At 53.5% G+C, this 21,605-nt stretch overlaps 7 protein-coding genes across 7 annotated transcripts; 4 read left to right on the forward strand and 3 right to left on the reverse strand.

The window, feature by feature from the left end:
- Nucleotides 1-124: 124 nt before the first annotated feature.
- Nucleotides 125-1,599, forward strand: EsH8_IX_000518 (UDP-N-acetylglucosamine--dolichyl-phosphate N-acetylglucosaminephosphotransferase; the record flags this gene model as incomplete). The annotated part of the gene is made up of 2 exons (XM_083266854.1): nt 125-541; nt 616-1,599. The coding sequence occupies 2 exons, from the start codon at nt 125-127 to the stop codon at nt 1,597-1,599; spliced, it is 1,401 nt and encodes a 466-aa protein (XP_083130419.1).
- Nucleotides 1,600-2,468: 869 nt separating this feature from the next.
- EsH8_IX_000519 (uncharacterized protein) lies at nt 2,469-5,288 on the reverse strand (the record flags this gene model as incomplete). The annotated part of the gene is made up of 1 exon (XM_083266855.1): nt 2,469-5,288. One exon carries the CDS (start codon nt 5,286-5,288, stop codon nt 2,469-2,471), a length of 2,820 nt encoding a protein of 939 aa, XP_083130420.1.
- Nucleotides 5,289-10,839: 5,551 nt separating this feature from the next.
- On the forward strand, nt 10,840-11,507 carry EsH8_IX_000520 (sterol transporter; the record flags this gene model as incomplete). The annotated part of the gene is made up of 3 exons (XM_083266856.1): nt 10,840-11,048; nt 11,117-11,333; nt 11,388-11,507. The coding sequence occupies 3 exons, from the start codon at nt 10,840-10,842 to the stop codon at nt 11,505-11,507; spliced, it is 546 nt and encodes a 181-aa protein (XP_083130421.1).
- Nucleotides 11,508-11,877: 370 nt separating this feature from the next.
- On the reverse strand, nt 11,878-12,422 carry EsH8_IX_000521 (H(+)-transporting V1 sector ATPase subunit F; the record flags this gene model as incomplete). The annotated part of the gene is made up of 4 exons (XM_083266857.1): nt 11,878-12,018; nt 12,078-12,212; nt 12,275-12,310; nt 12,366-12,422. The coding sequence occupies 4 exons, from the start codon at nt 12,420-12,422 to the stop codon at nt 11,878-11,880; spliced, it is 369 nt and encodes a 122-aa protein (XP_083130422.1).
- A 490-nt stretch (nt 12,423-12,912) lies between these two features.
- Nucleotides 12,913-14,347, forward strand: EsH8_IX_000522 (Nur1/Mug154 family protein; the record flags this gene model as incomplete). The annotated part of the gene is made up of 2 exons (XM_083266858.1): nt 12,913-13,158; nt 13,214-14,347. The coding sequence occupies 2 exons, from the start codon at nt 12,913-12,915 to the stop codon at nt 14,345-14,347; spliced, it is 1,380 nt and encodes a 459-aa protein (XP_083130423.1).
- A 1,901-nt stretch (nt 14,348-16,248) lies between these two features.
- On the reverse strand, nt 16,249-17,097 carry EsH8_IX_000523 (2EXR domain-containing protein; the record flags this gene model as incomplete). The annotated part of the gene is made up of 1 exon (XM_083266859.1): nt 16,249-17,097. The coding sequence occupies one exon, from the start codon at nt 17,095-17,097 to the stop codon at nt 16,249-16,251; it is 849 nt and encodes a 282-aa protein (XP_083130424.1).
- A 1,570-nt stretch (nt 17,098-18,667) lies between these two features.
- On the forward strand, nt 18,668-20,184 carry EsH8_IX_000524 (uncharacterized protein; the record flags this gene model as incomplete). Its single annotated transcript, XM_083266860.1, has 2 exons — nt 18,668-19,655; nt 19,823-20,184. The coding sequence occupies 2 exons, from the start codon at nt 18,668-18,670 to the stop codon at nt 20,182-20,184; spliced, it is 1,350 nt and encodes a 449-aa protein (XP_083130425.1).
- Between the last annotated feature and the right edge of the window lie 1,421 nt (nt 20,185-21,605).

Consider the following 21,605-nt stretch of genomic DNA (forward strand, 5'->3'; position numbering starts at 1 on the left):
GGCGCACACGCACACGATGAAAGCGACCCAACCACAAGGCTAACAAGAAAAGTTAACAAAAGAAATACCACAACACCCAGTTGGTATCTCGAGCGCGCCGTTGCGCGCATCACAACCGCCAAGCATGGCCTCCCCCACCCTCTCCCGCACCGAGACCCTGAGCCTGGGATCCCTCTCCCTCGCAGCCTTCGCAGTCCTCCTCAATGCTTTCCAAGGCGACGGCGAGCCATTGATAGCATCTCTGGCGCTCTCCGTTCTGGCCTTCTCTCTGGCCTACGCCATGATCCGCTGGCTCGGTCCCGTCTTCGTCGGCGCCGGATTCAAGGGCCGCGACCTCTCCAAACACCACCGCCCCGAGCTGCCCGAGTGCATGGGAGCTGTCTGCGCCGCAGTTTACCTTCTGGTCGTCATAGTATTCATACCTTTTCCGTTCTACAAGGACATTGTTGCCGCCACTAGCGGCGGTGGGAACAGGGATGTTGTCTTTCACGTCGAGAATATCCAGCAGGGCCGCTTCCTGCATCGATTTCCTCACAGCAAGGTCAGTTTGCTTTCGCGCTCGCCCTGGACGGCAACACGGACAAGAAGTCTTGTGCTGACTTGGCAAACCACCAGCTCGCCTCCTACCTCTCCGCCATAATCTCCCTCCAGACCACCGCCCTCCTCGGCATAGGAGATGACCTCTTCGACATCCGCTGGCGCCACAAGTGGTGGATTCCAGGCCTGGCCTCCGTCCCCATCCTCGTAATCTATTTTGTCGACTTCGGCGTCACCTCCATCGTTATCCCGATTCCCCTTCAGCCATACCTTGGCGAGCTCTTCGACTTGGGCATCCTCTACTACATCTACATGTCATGCATTGCCATGTTCTGCCCCCAGTCCATCAACATGCTGGCGGGCATAAACGGCATCGAGGTCTCCCAATGCATCGTCATCTCCCTCCTCCTCGTCCTGAACGATTGCCTCTACCTCTTCACCCCTTACCCCCATCCAGCAACCGACTCCCATCTCTTCTCCCTCTACCTCCTACTCCCCTGGCTCGGCGTCTCCTTCGCTCTGGTCCTCCACAACTGGTACCCCGCCAAAGTCTTCGTCGGCGACACATACTGCTACTTCTCAGGCATGGTCTTCGCCACCGTCGGCATCCTTGGCCACTTCTCCAAGACCCTCGGCCTCCTTCTGGTCCCCCAGCTCTTCAATTTTCTCTACTCGACCCCCCAGATCTTTGGCCTCGTCCCTTGTCCTCGTCACCGCCTGCCGCACTTCAGCGCCCGCTCCGGCCTCCTCGAACCGAGCGTCACCCCCTGGAGCCCCGAACGCCAACCCCACCCCCTCGTCGCGCAGGGCCTGCACCTGCTCGCCAAGCTGCGCCTGCTGAAAGTAACAACGGACGAGAAGGGTCGCTTCGTCGAGACGAGCAACTTCACTCTTCTCAACCTGTGGCTGGTGTGGCGAGGCCCCCTAAGGGAGGACCGGCTTGCGTGGGAGGTCACCTTCCTTCAGCTCTTCGTCGGCCTCTTTGGCCTCTTCGTACGGCATCGCCTCGCTCTGCTCATCTTTAAGGAGGATAACTGGGGCATGACAACTAAGCAGTACTGATATTCGCAAAAAGTAGTATCGAGCGCCTCCCTCTCTGCCCCTTCCTTTTCTTTTTCGTCTTCTCAACAGCATCGCGCTCGTATTTCAACCGGCCTCTTTTCTTCGTCTCTTTTTGATTTCCATTCTTGATTCATCTGGGACGAGAGACTCGATAGAGATCGTTTGTATCATAAAAAAAATGGATGGAGATTGAGATACCCTGTAAGAGTATACATACCGGAGACTGGCAAGAGAACAGCCACAAACCTTGTCAAATAACGAATCAAACAAAAAAATTCAGAATCAAGAGCAAAATACAATGAGTCTAAAGTGTGAGCTGGGAAATAAGCAGCGTGACGGCCGCATAGAACATCCATTTCATCGTCATGGGAAGGGCAATGCCCAGTGCCAAGCCACTCTCACCGGCCCATCTAAAGCCTAGAAATAATACACGAAATATGCCGCTCCGGGCAAAAGTAGGTGAACCCCTATTCACCTATCCCAATACCAGCCGAGCCCCGGCAGCAATACCTACTGCCTTAGTTTGCGCCAGAGAATCCCCCCAAAAAGACGACACTCCTTGCCAGAAAACTAGTCGAGACGGACAACAGGTGTTTTCTTCATAAGTGCCTCCCCCCTCCAATTTTGTTTTGCAGTTCCATCAAACAGAAACGAAACAGATGCAACTCAGACATTTCCGAAAAGCGCTGACCAGAACCGAAATCCCCATTTCCCGTTCCATTTGTCCGTCGCCGCCCTAACGCCGAAACCGATTACCAGACCGCCGCCGTCTTGGTACGGTTTGATAGTATTTAAGAGGGATGATAGATTTGGGTCGTGTCGTCCCGGATCTTCCCAAAAGCAAACATGAACATCAGTCTCCATATAAGTTACAAGGAATTGTTTGCTGATGCCGCCGCGGGGACCATGTTGACCGTATTACCCGGAACGGGTGTCAAGACGTCTGCGCTCTTCTCTACTGATGGCGAGTCAACAATCGCATCGAGCGTCGGTTTCGACTCTTCGGTACCAGACAACGCCGTTTTTAATCCAGCGGTGGGCTTTGCCTTGTTCATTCTGCTCTTGGTGTAGTCGCTTAGACTAAGTTTCTTTTTGACGGGGCTTGGGTGTGCCGCCACGCCATTCACAGCGGATGATGCAAAAGAACTGGGAAGGCTGCCCATGGAGAAGGGTGATTGTGTTGTCGTGGAGGCTGATGACGGAGTTGTCGCGCCAGGGGTCCCTGAAGTTGGACAGCTGAACGCGGGAACGGGAGGCATTTGCACTCGAAGCTCCGGTGACTTCGTCTTCGATGGACTGCTTACACCATTGACCTGCACATCACCAGCCGCGTCGGTCTGCATGGGCGATCTAGCTGTACTTGGTGAACTGACAGGGGCATCCGTCATAGTCACATCCCCAACCGAAGGAGTAGCTGGCGAAGTCGTTCTTCCTTGATCATTCGTGTCTTTCGAGGGCGTAGGCGAGGCTGCGAGTGGTTTCTGATCAGCGGTCGGGTCAAGGTCCATGGGAGCTGGCTCTTGGATGGAGGGCGACGGAAGCGACTTGCGCCTCTCGGCCTCGTCTGAACGTAGTCGATGACGGTTGTTCAGCAAACGTTGTGACAGGGAGATAATCCGGCGTCGTGGCTTTGGTGTCGGAATAGGCTCACTGTACCACTCGCCTTCCACGGGATCAGTTTGGATGGCAGCATCACAGTAGATCGGGCGTGGGGCAGACGACGCCCGCCTCGAGTGCGTTGTGGTGGACCCTGCCAGTGACGCGGGCGCCTTGAAAGGATTTTGAGCTGTCGGCGAGACGCCGCTACAAGGAGAATCTGATTTGCTTCTTGATGTGCCTGCGTCCACGTAATGCGTAGTACTGGCGGATGCATTGCTGGTAGAGTTCCTCTGCTTCGGCTTGGATCCGGTGCCGTCGGAAGTACGTTTTTTCTTGCGTGGGGGCTGTTGCTGCTCCATTCGGCGGAACGAGTCCTCTACCATCTGAACCTTCCGCTTGTCCCGGTCAGTAGGTTCTGTGAGTATGCCCGGTTGATCTAGTGAGCCTTGACGCATCGGTGTTCGGTCTCGACTGGGTGGTTTACTGCGCTCGGATGCTGATCGGTCGTCGTTTTCAACGTCGTTTTGGTGGCCTTCGCTGGCTGCTCGACTGTTCGTAGCATGGCCAGTACTTGTGGGTGAGATGGTATGTGTTTTTGGTTTTCGGTGTTTCTTCTTTGCGGCAGGCCGAGACTGACTCTTCGCCTGGTGTTGTCGGTGGAAACGGGCGAATGCACAGTTGGCACCTAAATCGCACGCACAGCCACCGTATTCTGACAATATCCGATGGATCCAGCCGGATAACGATTGATATTCGGCCTCATCCATCTCAGACTCATTGTGCGCCTGGTTTTCGTCGTCGGCGAGACCCAGGAGGTGAAGCATACGGGCGGTGAACTTCTTGGGTAATCTGAAGTCCCATGGCAACGTAATCTGCTCGTTTGCAGCGATGTACCGGTCGCTTACAAGCCAAAAGTGATACTCGGACTGGCCAGACAGGTACGTGTCCAGTACCGCATTGGGTTTGCAACTCCTCCGAACAAAACGGGCAAGCGACCCTTCTTTCCTGGTATCGATGTATAACGGCAGCATCGGGTGGAAAAAAACGAAAGGGAGTGGCGAGGAGAGTTCCTCCCATAGGTTGTCGGGATCAGCGCAATAATCCTTTTGAAACCCAATCACGCCGTTGAGCTCGATCAGAGGCACGTCTTTCTCGATGGCAGATGGTGTCGCAAGGTACTGCCACCGCAAGATTGTGTCAGGCGAAAGGGGAAGTTTCTTGCTGTCGACATGAAGCTGACGCTTCCGGGTGTCGATATCTTTGGGAAGTTTGGCAAATACATCGTTGAATTCTTCGCCAGTCTCCTGTCTCATGCGATCTGGTTCGCGGAGCCAGACCGACAGGGTATTCGAAACAAAGAGGCTTGCAAAGGAATTGATTTGGGTGATCGGAACGTCCGCTTCCTTACTCATGGAAAGGAAGCCATCGGAGTAGTTGTGTATTTGGAAGTCACTCGGAAGGTCCGGAGGTGTGGTCGCAGGGCTTGGAGGGTGTCCGTTGGGCTGTGACCGACCATTGCCGTACGAAGGGCTCCGCTTGGCATTTTGGGAACTTATCGAGTGGGACGTTCGATGGGATGTCTTCGCCTTTTTGGTTTGGTGAGGATGGTCGCTCGGACTTCCGTGCTTTGCGTGCTCCTGGCCCGCAGGGTGGCCATTCAACTGCAAATCTGTTGGCTTTGGCTTCTTCTTGTGACTTTTGGAGGGCGGACGTTTCGCCTTTTTATCTGGTGTATTATCTGCCGTGGCGCCGTTCTTCAGTCGACGGGTTCGTTCAATGGCCTTGTGTCGATCCAGAGGGCGGGGCTTGCAATCAGCACACGAGTGGGCAAAATCCTCGCGGAGCGCCTCCTCGCGGCTGTCAGGGTAAAAGCAGTCGATGTGCTGCCATGTGTCGCATGTGTCGCAGTAGATCGTGTTTCCATCATCATCAGAGAAGTTGCAGATACACTTGATAGTGTACGGCTCTTCTTCCTCTACCGTCTCGACCTTGCGTAAAACATTGTGGGTTGAGACTGGCACGCTCGGAGCGAAGAGGGTCTGACTAGGGGTCGCGGTCTGCGTCGACAGTGGCTGCGGATTTTCTGTCATAATCTAAATCTGCCTCGTAATGGGGATTGAAGTCGAGGTATGCGTGAGCTGATTACTGTTGCGGCCTGGGTAGCATGACGACGCCTGTCTAGACGCGCTGGAACAAGTCGTCGAGAACCGCAGGAACGAGGCGAGAGGTTGTTGTGGTCATCCGTCGGGGGACAGTTCGTGATCGGGTCGAGGGATCGCTGCGAAGTCGAGGGTAGGACTTGACGAGACACGTCTAGGCTGGCTTAAAGGGCAGGCCGTCGAGGAATCGAGAACTCGTGGAACCAAGGTGATTGTCGAGTCGCCAGCAGTCCCCTCAAGCCAAGTAGGCGTTGTCGACACGTCAAGGGTTTGTGTTGTGGGCGTATGGTGGAAAAGTTTTTGGGTGATCGCGAAGTGCGTATCCACGAACCGAAGCAAAAGGGAAGACGGGGGATCGAGGGAAGGGTTAGGCGGTTGCGCCTCGTCGACGGAGAGGGATGGAACGGGTCGAGTAGTTGTGTCGAGTCGAGAAGACGGAATATAAGGAGGAATCCGAGTGTTTTCGACCGAAAATGAGGGAGAGCAGGGTGGTTTGGACCGAGAGGATGAAGTGGAAAAGAGATTGAAAGAGAGGAGGAGAGGGGGCACGACACGAAGGAGAAAGATGGATGGGTCCCCCAAGGTGAGTAGCAGCAGCAGTGCAGTGCGGTGCGGTGCGGTGCGAGCGAGTTGAGCGAGACAGGTCCCAGTGCAGGAGCGTGCAGACCAGAGACCAGGCCAAGCCAAAATGAGAGCGAGGGCGAACGGGTAAGGAACAGTGACTGCACTGCTGGGCTGGGCTGGGACTTGGACCTGGACTGGGCTGGGCGGGCTGGCTGGCTGGCTGGCTACCACCTTGTGCTCTGGTGCGCGGGCTGCGGATTGGATTGGGGGGGGGAGGGGGTAGCAAGACAGGATGGGATTTTGGGGGGGTTGAGGAGGATGGGTGCTAGGTGCTGGGTGCTGGGATGCCGAGTGCACCTGCTCAGCTCGAGGTGCCCCGGGTTGCGGGTTGTGTTCGAGACGGCTTGTTGCTGTGCTGGGGAGCACTGGCTACCACCAGCCAGCCAGGCGACACAGCCTGGTACAGCCGGACACTGGAGGGAAAGGGCGAGAGAGAGAGACGGGAGACGGGCAGGCGAGAGAAAAGCCAAAGCCCGTGGGTAAGGAAAACAGGGTACAAAGGTACCAGTACTTACTTGGAGCTAAACCCGAAAGGCGGTGGGCACGCTGATATGAGTGGCTACGGCAGTCCAATCAGCCCTCTAGCGCAGAAACTGGATGCCTCAGGCAAATACAGTTTCAGGCCGCAACCAGACAGAGATGGTCCGTCTGATGAAGGACTGACGACTGCCTGTTAGCCCTCCGCACCAGGAGCCTGACGGTCAGCTAGGAAGACCATAAAAAAATTGCAACTGAGAATGAAAAGGAAGCAAATGTTGATGGAAAGTAGGTTGATACTTTCATAGCAAATAGAATGAAAATTGAATAGAGACGAACTCGAAGCAGCCGCTCTGATCATCTTGATGAGAGCATGCTGCGGCGATAGTCGGCGGGCTGATGTGAACAAAACAAAAAAGAGGCAGACTTGACGGGCGGGAGTGGAGGACAAGAGGCGGCATGCAAAGATTTAATGAGTAATAAAAGAGAAGAAATGGGCGTCAGAGTGTGGTGGTGCTGGGTTTGTTGGTGTGCGTTGGCGGTGGCCCTCTCTGGCCCTAGCAGAAGAACGGATGTGACGGGAGCGGGAAATGGAACGACGGAAAGAGAGACGATTAGGAGACGGCGACCCGCACGACGACGGTACGAATTTCCGCGTACTGTACGGAGCACGGTTGGGTGGATGGGTGCCTTGTTGCCTTCTGCTGTACCGGTAGTAGGAGCATTCGTAATCGTGCGCAATAGCAGCCAGGCGGGTGCCTGTGTGCGCGAGCGCGAACTGCCGTAAGCAAGGAGACAGAGAGTGTGTCTGGCCTGGGCAAGGCATGCGCAAATGTTTGTTTTGGGTGCGCGTGCACCAAAGGATGAGAGAATGCCGACGTGGTGATGGGCGTGTTGAAAAAGGTTCCAGCAGAGAGAGAATCCATGATTGAGCGGCCTTGGGAGACGAGACCAGCAGAATCTGTGACTGAGAGTCGGGGGTTTCCATGGCTTTCATCCCGTCAAGAGGGGGATATGAGGCCGGACCAATTATGCACGAATTGTTATAAATAGGAGATGGCCGAAGTGACATGACATTCCTGCTTCGTCTCTGTGGTCACCATTGTACCTTCCATCCCCGTTTCGCCCGTCCGTCTCGCTCTCCCCGTAGAGCTTACCTTCTCTGTGCTGGGCGGTCGGGCGGGTGGCAATGGACATTTTTCGGTTGGGGCTATCCAGCCTCAGGTATCAGGGGTAGGGAGAAAGGTGTGGGAGAGACATTCGGAGGGCCCTCCAGGTCATGAGAAGGTATCCAAAAAATCGATCCAATGGGAGTCAGTGGACTAGTTGGAGGCGCCGCCCCCTCACCTCCACTGCCATGAGCTCTTGGACGCGAACTTTCCACCTTCGGCCCCCCAGAGCACCAGACGGAGGGCTCTTCGGCCGGGGGTCCCTTCATTGCTCACCCGGGCGATGGTAGCCTAGTACCTTCCAGGTCGTCGGAGTTGCTCGGCTGGTTTGTCAAGGCGTCCCAAGGATCATACCGGAGAGTGAGCTACCTCGACGCTGGGCATCTCAAAGTCGAGGTACCTTGGGAAGTTTGGAAGAAGCAAAGAACGGAATGTACCTGGTTGAGCGATACTCGGCTGAGGTGGGATTGGACTGTATTGGATTGCAATGGAACCATTGGATTGCAGAAGAGTGGGGCTTACTGGCGCAGGGTATTTCTGCGCTCCCTTCCCCCCAAGTCAAGTTCCCGCGGAGCAGCGTCGCGTCGTGCTGACTCCCATCTGTCTCGAGTCTCAACTCAACATCCCGCGGTCCCTTCTCATTGGCCGATGCGGCCCACTAAGAATGGCCGATGGGTCTTACTGCCAGGGCCTAATATCATCGTGCATGGAGCCCGTCTTATCGTCCTGTAACAGGTGCCTCCCTCCCTGGTCCACCTGGAGGTGTGCAGTTTTGCATGCGACTTTCCGCTAGAGTCTTGGAGGTGACAAACACTTCGGCGATTCAGATGGACAATGCTGGCTGGGGGCCGTTCAAGGTCGCGAATCGAAGTTGCCTGCAGAGACGGCACTGCTTGATGACTGCAGCAAGAGCTCTCGCGTCCCCCTAAACATCTCCGTGTGCGTTCAATATCGTGCCTCAACTATGCGTTGAACATCGACAGTTGCGACAGCGGCATGGAGCAGAACATGTCATCATTCCTTCGGGCTGCTGCTCTTCAGCATTCACTCGGCACCTAATGCGATGTCGCAACCTCGTCCTCTCTCCAACCGTAGTCGTAATGGTGCACATCCACCCACCCTTCCTGCTGCGACCCTGACCCTCCTACGTCTCCCTTTCTTGAGACAAGACTCTCGCTTCCATTTACTTTCCCTCCCTAAACCCTGCCCCATCGCTTGGTGCGCCCTTCAATCCTCCCCCAAGCTGGCTCAACCCCTCGCCGAGAAACACTAGGTTGGCCGCCAAAGGTTCGGCAATGACACGCTGTGCTGAACTCTACCTAGACATGGCGACATGGGGAACGGTCCTTTGGGCTGGTGAGTTGTCATCTATCTGCCTCACCAAGTCATAGTTGCGGAAGTATCGGTACTTTGACCTCCAGTCAATGCTTCCACCATCTAGAGCGCATTTGCGCGCACTTCGAAATGCGCGACCACGCGCGGCGTCTTTGCATGCCGCCGCGGCTGCTGCTGCCCGTCTGGCATAGTATAAGATGTGGAGATAATGGTGTCCCCTGCGGCCTCGAGCACTTTTCGACCTTTGCCTTTCTACGCCTTGATCAGATCGCCAGGCGAAAAGGCGCTACCTTTTTTGTTTCTTGCCCCCGCCGCCCCCCATCCTGCCCCAAATTGGCAAAGACAACAAAGAGTCGCGAAATACAATCTTCCATCCGTCTCCAGCTGGCGTCAAGGCCTCGGCATGATTCGCGGCCGGTGCACTCCTGGCAAGGATCTCCCTGTCCAGCAATCGCATCTTCGACGCCTAACCAATGTTTTGTGACACTGATAGCCAGGGCTGCAGTTGAGGTGCCTGGTACTTGCACACAGTTCCCCGATTATCGTCCAAGCAGGTTGGCCCCTCGTCTCTCATTCACTCGACCACTTCACTGCACCAGTTCCCTGCACTCGACGCCGATTTGATTGGACTGAACCGGCGGCCAACGCTACCATGCAGTACAGCCCTTCCACCGTGGGAAGTGCATGAGGTGGTGTGGCTCCTGCTACAGCTACCTTTTTGCTGAGGTCGTCATCCATGCTATAGCACGACCTCTTGAGTCGTGAGGGCGTCTGTCCAATCACGGAACCTGCGCAATTGAGACTTGAAGATGCTTGGATCGGAAAACGCACCATGCTATTCCAGCCCTGTCACTGAGAGCTTAGAGGAACCAGCAGCTTGGACAACGAAAGACCCTGAAAGAGCCGACGACCACTTGGCTCTTTATGCTGAAGTCGCTGTCTGCCTAACTTGGACCTGTCCACGGGACTCAAATCTCCAGGGATCTTCCAGCGATACCCGTGTCGCCGAAACGGCCCAGTTGCTTTTCGTGCCATGGTTCCAGCCGTCGCAAAGGGCGAGCACGAGCGGAGGCGAATGTCTAGCCCGCCACTGTGGCTGGAATGGCTAGAATGCCTTCGGTTTCTTGCGTGGCGCAGCGTCTGGATGACGCATGGACCATCGATTGAAAGCGAGAAGAGGGAAATGGCATTTCCATTTGGATTGTTCGTTGCGGCATGCTGTAGTGACACTGATTGTCTCGATCTCGAACTGACGAAAGCTGGGCAGTTGATAACGAACGTGGGATTTTGGAGGGGAAGTCACAAAAAGTGGAAATTTGAGATGGCTCGTGCACCACGCACGGCACAAAGATACGTATCTTCAAGGACAACATCGATGAGTATGTCACAGTGTTTACATGCGATTTAGCCCAACAATGGCTTTCGTAGGAGGAAACAGTCTGGTTGCCACCCTTCTCAGAGGAAGTTATAGACGTCTTCATGTATCGATAAGCACCCAAATCTGCCAGGAATCAGCACTTCTTTCGCCATCGCACCCACGCAAGTACACTTTGAATGTCGCCATGGCCGCTGCGGAGGTAAGAGGGAAACGGCGCTTGCTCAACCCAAAGGCCCACTAGATTCTGCCCAATCAGAGCAATGCTTGGTTGTCCCCATGACGTTCTCACTCCGAACCCAGCCCCATTGCTCACCACCCGCCAACCAAAGCCACTCGCAAGAACCACTTCTCTATCATCTCCCAGCCATCGCAACGCTAAACATCGAACCTCGGACATCGACGACCCAAGCCGAGAACCAACGACGTCGAATCGGCCACTGTTCGAACGTTCGAAACTCTCCCGTCAAACATAACCAGACTTCATAGACCTCTGCCCACGATGAGGTTCGCCACTGCCGTCATCGCTTTTCTCTCCGCCGGCCTCGCACCGGCCGGTGCCAGCGTTCTGCTCCAGAGAGACCAGTCGGTCATCGTCAATGACGACCTCAAGGTCCCCGGTGACTCGCCTTTGGAGCTCTGCCCCAAGTCCCACGCCGACGATATTGTCGAGATCAAGAGCGTCGACCTATCTCCCAACCCCCCTCAGGCGTACGTTACCTTCCTTCTCTGTGGGGGCGCATTGTCGTAAACAAGAGCTTGCTAACACGTTGATTCAGTGGCAAGGAGCTCATCATCAAGGCCACCGGTACTGTCAAGAAGGATATCGAGGAGGGCGCCTATGTCCTGCTGCAGGTCAAGTACGGCTTGATTCGCCTTATCAGCACCAAGGCGGACTTGTGCGAGCAGATTGGGAACGTCGACCTCGAGTGCCCCATCGAGAAGGGAGTATTGACCATTACCAAGTCCGTCGAGCTCCCCAACGAGATTCCCTCGGTGAGTGCATTCCATTCCATTTGTTGGTGGACAAATGGCTGACCTTATGTGAAGGGCAAATACACCGTATTCGCCGACGTCTATACTGCTGATGATGTCCCCATCACCTGCTTGACCGCCCAGGTCGTTTTCTCCCGCAACAGCCAGAAGAGCATCTTCAGCTTGGAGCTCTAAGTAAATACAGGCACTACGAAGGTTTATGATAGCAGGCACGGATTACAGTTGCACGTAGCGATACATCCAAATTGTTCTTGAGGGTTCACATATTCCCATAGCACGGCTTAGCATCAGGACCTTGGAATACTGCAGGTCAATTTTATTTTCAATGAGGTGGATTCGTTTGGGGTTCCTTTTTTTTGAGGGTTTCTTCTGCGTAGGAGTATTGGCATGATGATGCGTACGTACATAAGGTAGCGGTGCTAGAAATGTGGCTCGCAATTTATTTCATGACGGGTCGGTATGATCCATCCATAACCTGAGATAACTGCCCGCATGGCGTCTTGCGTCTGCCTGTCGCCCATTCTAATGTGACAATTCCAATTATTTACTCGCCAAACAACCGACGTACTCTCCGCAGAACGCTGTCCTTCTCTGGATCGTACGGGTGGTCCTTGCTCGGAATCTCAAGAACAGTCGGAAAAGCGGCCGTGTAGGTATCGACTCGGTGTCTTATGCGGTCGGCAATCTGTCCTCCAGTTAACATGCATCCTGACATGGCGCCTATCCCTCCTGATGGCAACTGACATGCTGGTTGATCAAGACAATGCCAATGTCCTTCCTCTCCGTGAGGGACACAAACGCTGATTCAATCGTAGCAGTCTCGGTCTTGCTATCCACCACCAAGAAGTTCTTCTCTTGGTCGGCACCCGTGCTGACGTGCTATGGACTTGTCAGTTATCTCGAGCTGAAACGGAATCGTCGTTCACTCGGGGGTCGCGCACCCCAATGCCTGCGAGGAGAAGGCCGGTAACAGAGTCCTACTTGATTGTCAGCGACTGCAACGGCTTGATTCATCATATTAGATAGTCTAACCTCGTCGCCAATGACGGCTAGGAACTGCCGGTCCTTGTAATCTGCCTGCGAAGCCATCCTGGGTGACTTATGCGGTTGTAGGAAAGCTTGCGATGCCGAGGGGGTCGGCGAGCGGATTGACGTACTGGCTTGATTACCTACAACCCGGCGGCCCACTTCAGCACCGCATGTCTATGGCCAAAATGTTAGCGCTATGGTGCCAGCCACTGCCTGCGCAGCCAAGGCTGCTAACAAGCACAAATGCTGCTACAGCGGGCAAGACAGACCCCACCGGCAGCAGGTACGTACCCACCTCTGGCAGTACCGACAACTTTTTGGGCTATCGCAAAAATGGAGGGTACCCCCCTGTCGAAAGCTCCTGCCTGGCGGCGGGACAACCTCCAAAAAATCAATAGACCCGGCAGCTTCTTTGTAAACAATTTCACCTAGCGACGACAAAACGACATCCAGTTCGACTCCGTTCGACCCCCATTTTGACGCCGTCAAGGCCGACAACAATCTATCCTACCGAATACGCCGTCGGTGAGAAAGGCTATAACTTGACAAGATGCCGCGACTTGTGCGAAAGAAGCCGCTCTCCGAGCGCCTCAAGGCCATACTCAACCCCATGGACTTTTTGCTCTGGTTGTCCGAAGAGTTGGAGACGAGGGATTGGGATTCCAAGGCTTTGGGCACACAACTTGGGCTCGGCTTCAACTTCGCCTTCTTCCTGGCCAGAGCTAACTGCGTGGTACCGGATGCCGAGGATGATGTGTTCAGTGATGGAGAGTCTCGCAGTCTCGTCGCCTTCGTGGTCAGTAGCATACTGCCGTTTAGTTTGCGCATCACCTGAGCTAACATATCGTCAGGTACGACCGCTCGTCTGGATATTAGGACTTCTATCTCTTGCCAACGCTTTCTACGCCATGACCCGAACAAGACAGTACCGGTTGTTCCAAGTCAACGTCGAAGATAAACCGCATACTCCTTCTGCCCAGCGAGTCAAGGCCAGATCCGATCCGGCTGCCTCTTCTCCTCTTCGGCTGCTTGGCAGTCTTATGGTCTCGGAAACCGCCGAGTCGCGAGCCCATCCCGATAGATCGCATGACGTGTGGGAGTTGAGCGTATGGGACCCCCTTCCGGTCTCCCTGCAGCTTTTCTGCCTGTTCAGTCCCGGTCACGTACTCGTCTATATGATGTTTCTCCCGCTTGTGCCCTTGGACCCTCGACCGAGCGTCACAATTTTCAACTGCATTGTTCTGCAGCTGATTTTGTCTGTTCAGCTGCTTTTCGTTCAGACCCGATACGCCCAGCAGATCAAGGATACGGCCATTATTCATAAGGAGGTCCTCCATGAGTATGACACGAAGTTTGTACGACCGCGCCTTCACCCTATTGTTCGTGATGTTGGCACGCAGTGCTCCCCTGAAGAAGCGAAGGATGAGGATTCGTTTGTGGAGCTTGGAACTCCTACAACTGTCATCAAGAAGGAGTTTGTGGTTACGCCCAATCCCCACGTCAAGCATCAAGAGCCTGTCCATACTCCGCCAGGTAGTAGCTTCACCTCTCGTCTCTTCACGCCAACATCGAGCCGGCGATCCGAGGCTTTCACCCCAGTACCCAGCGCTCGACCTGTTCGCCAAAGCCTCCCCCCCGCGTATCAGTCTTCGTCGACTTCTACAACCAACGTAGCAGCGGCCACTAACCCAACGAACTTTGGCGGCAACTTGGGTGTGTTCAGTCATGCAAAGTCGCCGCTCAAAAAGACTACAAGCTTGAACGAGATGAACCAGGGCTTCATGTCTCCACGCAATTCGCGGGAGATGGCGGCTCTCGAGCAACGTCGCGGGAGCCCGCTCAAGCAATCGGAAATTAGGAGATCGACCGGTTCAGATGCGTTGGACACCAATGCCCCTGGGTACAACCCCTTCGCCAGCGCGAGGAGAAACAGAGTCGTACAACAGCAGGAACGATATCCTTCAAGATGGTCGGGGTTTCATTAAGGACGCAGAACATGCATACATAACTTGGTAATGGGTGAAATTGCTTTGGCGGGACATTTGCTTGGTGACTCCTAGGTTTGTCTGGCAGCATACAACGGCGTTAGGCTGGTTTAGGCGGGTGGTCAACTTGGGCTGGCGTTCTTCTTTATTGACAAAATTATCTAAATCTCGGGTTGAGCTTACGCGACCGATTCGATGGTTCCGAGCCCACTTGCAATGTGCCACAGCTTCCCATAAAGTGGGTGGTAAGGCGTCTTGCAAGCACACCCGTCATGGCAGGTAGGGTGCAGAATCAGCTTACATCGAGCTTGCAAAATACGCCTACCTTGGCCATTCTCCACGGGTGCAAGCAAGGGGCAACGGCGATGTATAATGTTTTCATGTCATTGCTCGGTCTTCCCACACGTCTGTCGGCAAAGGAAGAGTCTAGCAGATTGTACATAGTGTGAGGCCTGTAACAAGACACTTGCCCAAGATGCCGTAATGCATCTCTGTTCATGCAAATGCTGTATTTTGTAGAGCAGCTGCCGCCCTCCAGCTAGGACTTCGTAATACTCGACCACTGGTTGCACTGGGAAGACAGTCGATAATGCGATGGGGACATCAGTGTGAGAGCGTGGAAGGATCTGATGACGTTCCCTACTCGTACCAACAACACCAAGAAAGACACCGGTTCTTGGTAAATGATTCCTGTCCCTCCAACGCCTCCGTCCTAGCAAAATCCATACTCCTTGGCGCAAGCGACTTAACACCACTGAAATTTCAAACGCGTCGAGCACTAGATCAAGTAAACTACTGCCTGGTTTGCCAGGTTGGTTGATGTTTGTTGCTAATTATTCCCTTTCCAACCGCAATCATCCCAATTTCAGTCCGACGGCTTCTTGTTCCGTAGTCCCCCGGGCATGTTTAAGACATGTACGAGACAAGGATTCCGGGGTCATTGAAGATGTACTGGCCATGGCGCGTCGTTCAGGAATGCCTAGATGTCAGACCTGTGAGACGGTCGGCTTGATCGAGGGCCGTGGCGGCGGAACGTACCAAGCTCCGGGCGAAGGGATGGCAAGGTATGAGACCGCCGGGACGGCAAACCCTAGGGGTTTGTATGATCTACCAGTAATCCGACACCGCTGAATTCAAGGTTCATAGTCAAGCAAGTTTTGCACAATAACTGTGTATACCTGACAGGAGTGCCTCAGGGAGAAGGGGGAAAGAAAAGAAAAAAAACCACACGGCAAAAGCAAGACGAAAGGAGCTGAGAGTGGAGGACGAGGGACAAAAAGAATAGCCAGGGATGGCGAGAAAAGTAGACAGCAATTGGGATGCCTGAGTCTGACACATACGAAGAAAACGGTTAATTCAGGAAAGCTTCTAGGTGTTGTCGACGACAGTTGCTTGTATGAATACAAATGCCATTTTGCCATTATTCTTGGCAAACCGGACTGGGCTTTTCTTGTTTAACTTTTTCCTCGGCGGCCCTGGCTCAGCGGTGAAATGCCATGAATTGGAGTCCTCGTAGATCTTGCTTGTGGTAAAGCGGCTGTTGTCATTTGTAGCCAAAAAAAATAAAATAAAAATAAAATAAAAATCTGCCTCGATCACTTTCTTGGTTCAAAAAACATGGGGATACCTTCTAAACTTCAGTCAAACCCTACATTGAACAAATACACCAGGAATGATAGAAATAACCCGGTACATATGACACCTCGCCGAACAAAGCGGGGGCAAAGGACCCAGGAAGAGAGAAAGTGAAAATAAAAGGGAAACTTGCTTTGTTGAGAAAAGTGCCATTTTGCCCTGCATATCAGTTCTTATCGGGACAATTTCTTGTGTGGAAGCCTAACTTAATCTTTCTCCTAGTTTCCAACATTACACTCCCGAACTCATCGCCCCATCTTCAACTCTCAAATGCCAACCCGCGTAACGTCTGTTTCTACGAACTCGCTGTGCCTGAACAGGCCGTCCGCTTCGTACTCAATGAATGTCTCTGTCAAGTACTTGAGTTTCTTAATTGACCTCGATTCATGGTTCCACCACTTGTGCAGTTCTCGCAGCGTGGTGTCCATGCTCTCAAAGCACTCTGTAACGATCTTTTCCAGTTCCTGGGTATACTCTGCCATGCAATCTGCGAGACATATCGGTTCCCAAGTTCCGGTATCAGCCAGCTTGTTTGCACCGATAATACTCGTCATATTTGAGTGTTTATCCGAGATCCTGCGTAACTTGCATCGCTTTGTCGGTGCTTCGAAATAAGTATCGAAGCAACATTGACGGGACGGATCATCGACAACCACAGATAGAGTCTCCAGTTTTGGGAAGTAGAACGTGATAACCCATGCGACTAGATCCAGATACTCTTTTTCACCCGTAATAGCTAAATGAAGAGTTTCGTCGAGAATTGGCTCGGATATGTTATCAGAGAGATCTTCCACTGCCGCGGGGCCTCTGTTCTGGCAAAAGAGGGTATCCAAGTCCGGGCGAAAAGAGCGAAATGGCACGGGGCATCTAACTTGAACGCATGTAGTCTCTGGGGTCGTGAATCTGATCCCACTCAAGTTAAAGTGTTGAACGAAGTGGCGGGACTCGCGGCAAACATGCATGAGCACCGGGTAGGCGGTATAAACCACCATACATTGCGACGTGTCGGACGTAGACTGTGCGATGCATACTTCCGGCTCGTCTTCGGGAAGTGAGAGTTTCCAAATTGCTGCTCGAATCTCTGGAGGTAAGTCCCCGAACAAGTGAAAAGTCATTGTGTGCTCGGGTTTGTAGAAAATGATACCCAGAAAGGGAAGATTTGAGGCCCAAATGGGTTAAAAAAGGAGGGAAGAGGAAAAAGAAAGTGAATTGAAGGTGATTTGTTTTCTGTGAGAGGAGTGCTGTGAATACGCAGGCAGTTGCCTTGTCAAAGAAAGCCAGGGGTTGATGGCAGGAGCAAGCCATCGAGTTGTGGCAATTAGGTGAGATTGGCTGTTCAATTATGTCGTCCCTTCCCAGGCAAGGATGTCCCTTTCCCGACTACAACCCATCATTTGCAATCTCCAAAATCGCAACAGGACACCCCTGACAACCTGTTCACAACTTTTAGTAACCCAGTTGTTTGTTTACTTTCAACCTACTCAGTAGCATGCTTATCTGAAAATATCCTCGAAAACGAACAATGCCAACCCACTCTACTCCAGCCACTGACCAAGATCGTCAAGCACCGTCGTTCCGCGTCTTACCCCAACGTCCTGGACAGCAAAGATCCGAAGAGTCTGGTCAGAAACCATCTATGGGCTCGCGTCTAAAGGCTATTCTCCCAAGCCGCCGCGCTGAGAAGGGTGGAACCCACCGGGACCGAGGGTATTAGGAGACCGCGGACAAGAAGCGGTCCATATCTGGTCACTCACCCAATAGCTCGCCGCGACTAGGAAGATATTCTGATCAGATAACTCGCTGGAACACGGCAAAAGAGCTATCCCGGTCTCAAAAAGATCGATCCTCTGCTGGCGAACCTGGCCCTCGGAGGGCCAACACTATTGCCCATCCGCCCACAACCAGGGCTTCACCAGAGGAGGGAACACTGGAGAAGCGGCGGTTGATTCAACTGGAGAGAAGAACTTTAAAGGAGAGCGGGGATTATCTCGGCGTCACAGGAATCAACCCAAATACTGGAGAATTGGACGTGTTGACACCATCCACTACCAGTTTTAGTTCCACTTCTTTGGCCATTGACCAAAAGCTGGCATCATATCAGGAGACGGAGACAAATACTATAAATACCCGCAGAGGAGCTGCCGTACTGATCGAAGAGGTGGTTAAAAGAGCTCGACAACAGGACGAGCAAAGGTTTATCCGGAAAGATCGAGAGAAGGAAGCCATACGACAGGCTCAAAGGCACGTCCGGTGGCAACGTCATCGTCGGCAGTGGTCTTCTGCAAAGGAGCCAATTCTCAGCCCCATTGCGCAGTCAACGGAGAGTGTGTCCACCCTAGGTAAGTCAACACCCCTGGACTATTGAGGGTCGCTTTTGGCAGATATGTGCTCGTTCCTGATATCTATCTGTAACTAAGAAGACAGTGACCATTGGGAAATCCTCACAAACGAACGTAATTTATGCTGATAGAAGTTCTAGAATCAGAAGCCAAAGACAGACGGATTCCGCCAAAGCCACAGAGAGTGCAAGATCTCCTGCGACTGGATACGGGCCATCGTGACCCCAGATCTCTCTTACCCAAACACGTTATCTCAGAAGACGACGGTGTAGATTCTTCGGACACTGTCATACATACTCCTCACCGACGACGATCGTCCTTCACATCCCCTAACGTTAACAAACTTATGGAGAGTGGAACTAGCTTTGGATATGCCGAAGGCTCTGGCATAGGACAGCTCTCTGCTGGAACCAAGAATCCAGCACAGCATGCGAGGATGAATAGTCTAAGAGGTCCAACTGCGCACTCTATGCCTACCGCCCAGCCGAAGGACTTGAAAGAAGATCCTATGGACAAGGCACTACCTCCACTACCTAGAAATCCGGAAAAGACCGTGTCTTTTTTAGGCCGGCGACCCATTACGGGGATAGACCCGGCAGGCGGGCAAGCACTCCGGGCCGTTTCCAGCCCGAGGGAACCGACGAGCACAGGGGAGAACGATCTGCAGGACTTCAACGGCCAGAAATTCTCAGGGAAGCCGTGCCAAAGGTCGGAGCGAACTCTTTTTCGCCCCTTGAGTGCGATATCAGCAAACGGAAGGCCGATTCAAAACAGCCCTGTGAGGGTTCATTACCAACCAGAAACGTATCAACCGCCACAAAAGGGACTTGGGCAGCTGGAGATTGGAAAGACGTTGGGAAAAGAGCAGACTCGCCCATCAATCCGCGAGAAGAAGGAAACTCTAGTGCCCAGAGCCCTGGTCTCCGACGAAGATTCGGAAAAGGTGTCAAAGGGAGCGACTTGCAAGCTCCTGACGGAGTATCCGCTCGAATTCAGCACCCAGAGGGCAGTCGAGACCTGTGGCCTACAAACTATAGCGACCACATCCCCATTCAAGTCGTCGTTGATATACCAGGACCCTTCAGTGGCGCCAGAACTATTGAACGTGGACCAGATGGTCCAGTACCCTATCCACAACCTGTTCGAAGACCATCTCATCATGACGGAAAGGAGACCAATGCAGGCAAGCAGGCCTTTCGTGGACCAGCTGATGATTTTGGAAAGGATGGGGATCCACGAGGACCTGATATGCCTTCAAAACCAAGAAGAGGCGGAGGATCTGGCGGCAAAAACAGCTCCCACACACATCACCACCACTACTGGCTTCGACCAAGGTCCTTTTACATCGAACCCATGCCTAGTTCAACCAGGGAGGACAGTCAGCGAATCCTGGAGCACATTGCAGAATCGACACATGGCTCGACAATGCGACGAACAAATGTCAGCATCAACAGAAGACATCTCGACCGAATCGCTCCATCAACTAGCCAACGTCAAACAGCGGACCAGGGCACTGGTACCAAAGGCCACCCTAGTGGCACCGGCGGAACAAAATACTGTGACCCAGAAGATGGGCGAGAGATTCTCTGTGAAAAATTTGGCCGACAGCGATCCTCGGAAGGAGCGAGAGGAGATTTCTGTCACACCACCCACGTCCATGTCTACATCACCCCTAACCGTACTGGGGGAAGCCATTCAGCGGAGACGAAGCAAGGCCGTGGCTTTGGGGGCGGAGCGGGCCGCAGTGGCCAATTCTGGCAGCAAGATGGCGGAAACTCGGAAAAGCAACCCTTTAAGGAGCGAAAACAGCAAGGTCCTGCCGCTCAGTCTGAGGAAGCCATATATCGAGAGTGTTCCAAGTAGGAGGTTGCGGAGCAGCTTCAGGATGATGGGTTTTTTAGACAAGAGTCCGCCGAAGCCGAACAGCAAGTGCAGGGAGGTCACGAAGACAAACGCAAACCAAGATGTAAAGATGGTCCATGCCAAACAAGGAGAAGGTTTCAACCAGAAGAACTTGCGTGCTCAGAGCAAGATAGCAATAGCCAGTCCAGCCACGTCGAAAGTTGGCTGCAGCACGTCAACCACCCTGGAGGACAACGGCTCCGAAGGCGGCGACATCGAAAGTCGTTTGAGAAGAGAGGTGTTCCATAAGGGTGCGCTAGGGCGCGCCACTCACGGCAAGCAGATCGTGGGGAGCTTGGCTAGGTGGTATTGGACCGTCATATCGCCATGCCTTGATCCGACATCGCATTTCAGAAAGCGACTTGATGCCAACAAGTCGACTTGGGCAGACTTTGGACTGTTTCTGTTTGCACTGAGCAGCGGTTTCATCCTATTGGCGGTTGCAGTCCGGATCGCACAGGGGATGACATGGGCGATCCGAATGATGCAAGGTATCCTAGGGGGTTTGATTGCGATTCTCGGTTCCTGACAGCCGGTGGTGACAAAAAAGGGAGGTTGTGGAGGAAAGCTTGGCGCTGTGCCCGACCAACCGCCGATCGGCGTTGTAAGGACCAGGTCGGCTGGCCGAGGCGCTACGGCGCCGTAAATCGGCTGGGTAGGGGGAAAGGATGGTTGATAAGAAGAGGCCGAAAGCGCAGAGTCAAATGATACGAGATTGGCGGGCGCTGCTGTTTTGAGCTTGTGTGGGGTAGTGGCAGGGCAGGCAGGCCGCAGACCAAGCGAATGAAGGGAGATAAGTAGCCTGATGATTGATGTATCGATATGCTGTATGGCTACTCATTAATTAACCCAGTGGTTGCATGGCAAAACGGGCACCGGACGGACTTGTGTGCATGACCAAGGCGGCTTTTCGGGTACAAGTGTCGAGTTTGGTGGCCTCGGCTTTGTTCTTGGAACGAGTGTTGGGATCACCGCAGCAGCGGCCGCCGATGCGGTGAGGCTAGGTTTCGAATGACCACGCGCGGTAGGTCAGTTTCAAGAGCAGAAGCAGCAGGTAGATGCCGATCTGGGTGGTTCATGTTATCATGCAGTTCTGCAGCGTCATCATCGAGTAAGCCTTGGCGGGCCGATGCTGCATTCATCTCTGATGAGATTCAGGGATTCAGGGATTCTGTACGGACAGATAGACCACTGGCTCACCGGACGGCCGATAGCATGGTGTACTATGTACAAAGTACCAGGATTAAGATTGGACCGTTGGGAGGAGGCAAAGCAAGCTGCATTGCAGCAACATCAGCAGCAGCATCGGCATGGCGTCAATCACGTACATGAGAGTGAGAATGAGGCCAACGGCAAACGACGGAACAAAACGGGGACGGTGG

Source organism: Colletotrichum jinshuiense, chromosome 9 (genome assembly GCF_051148585.1).
Source record: "Colletotrichum jinshuiense chromosome 9, complete sequence".
NCBI lineage: Eukaryota > Fungi > Ascomycota > Sordariomycetes > Glomerellales > Glomerellaceae > Colletotrichum > Colletotrichum jinshuiense.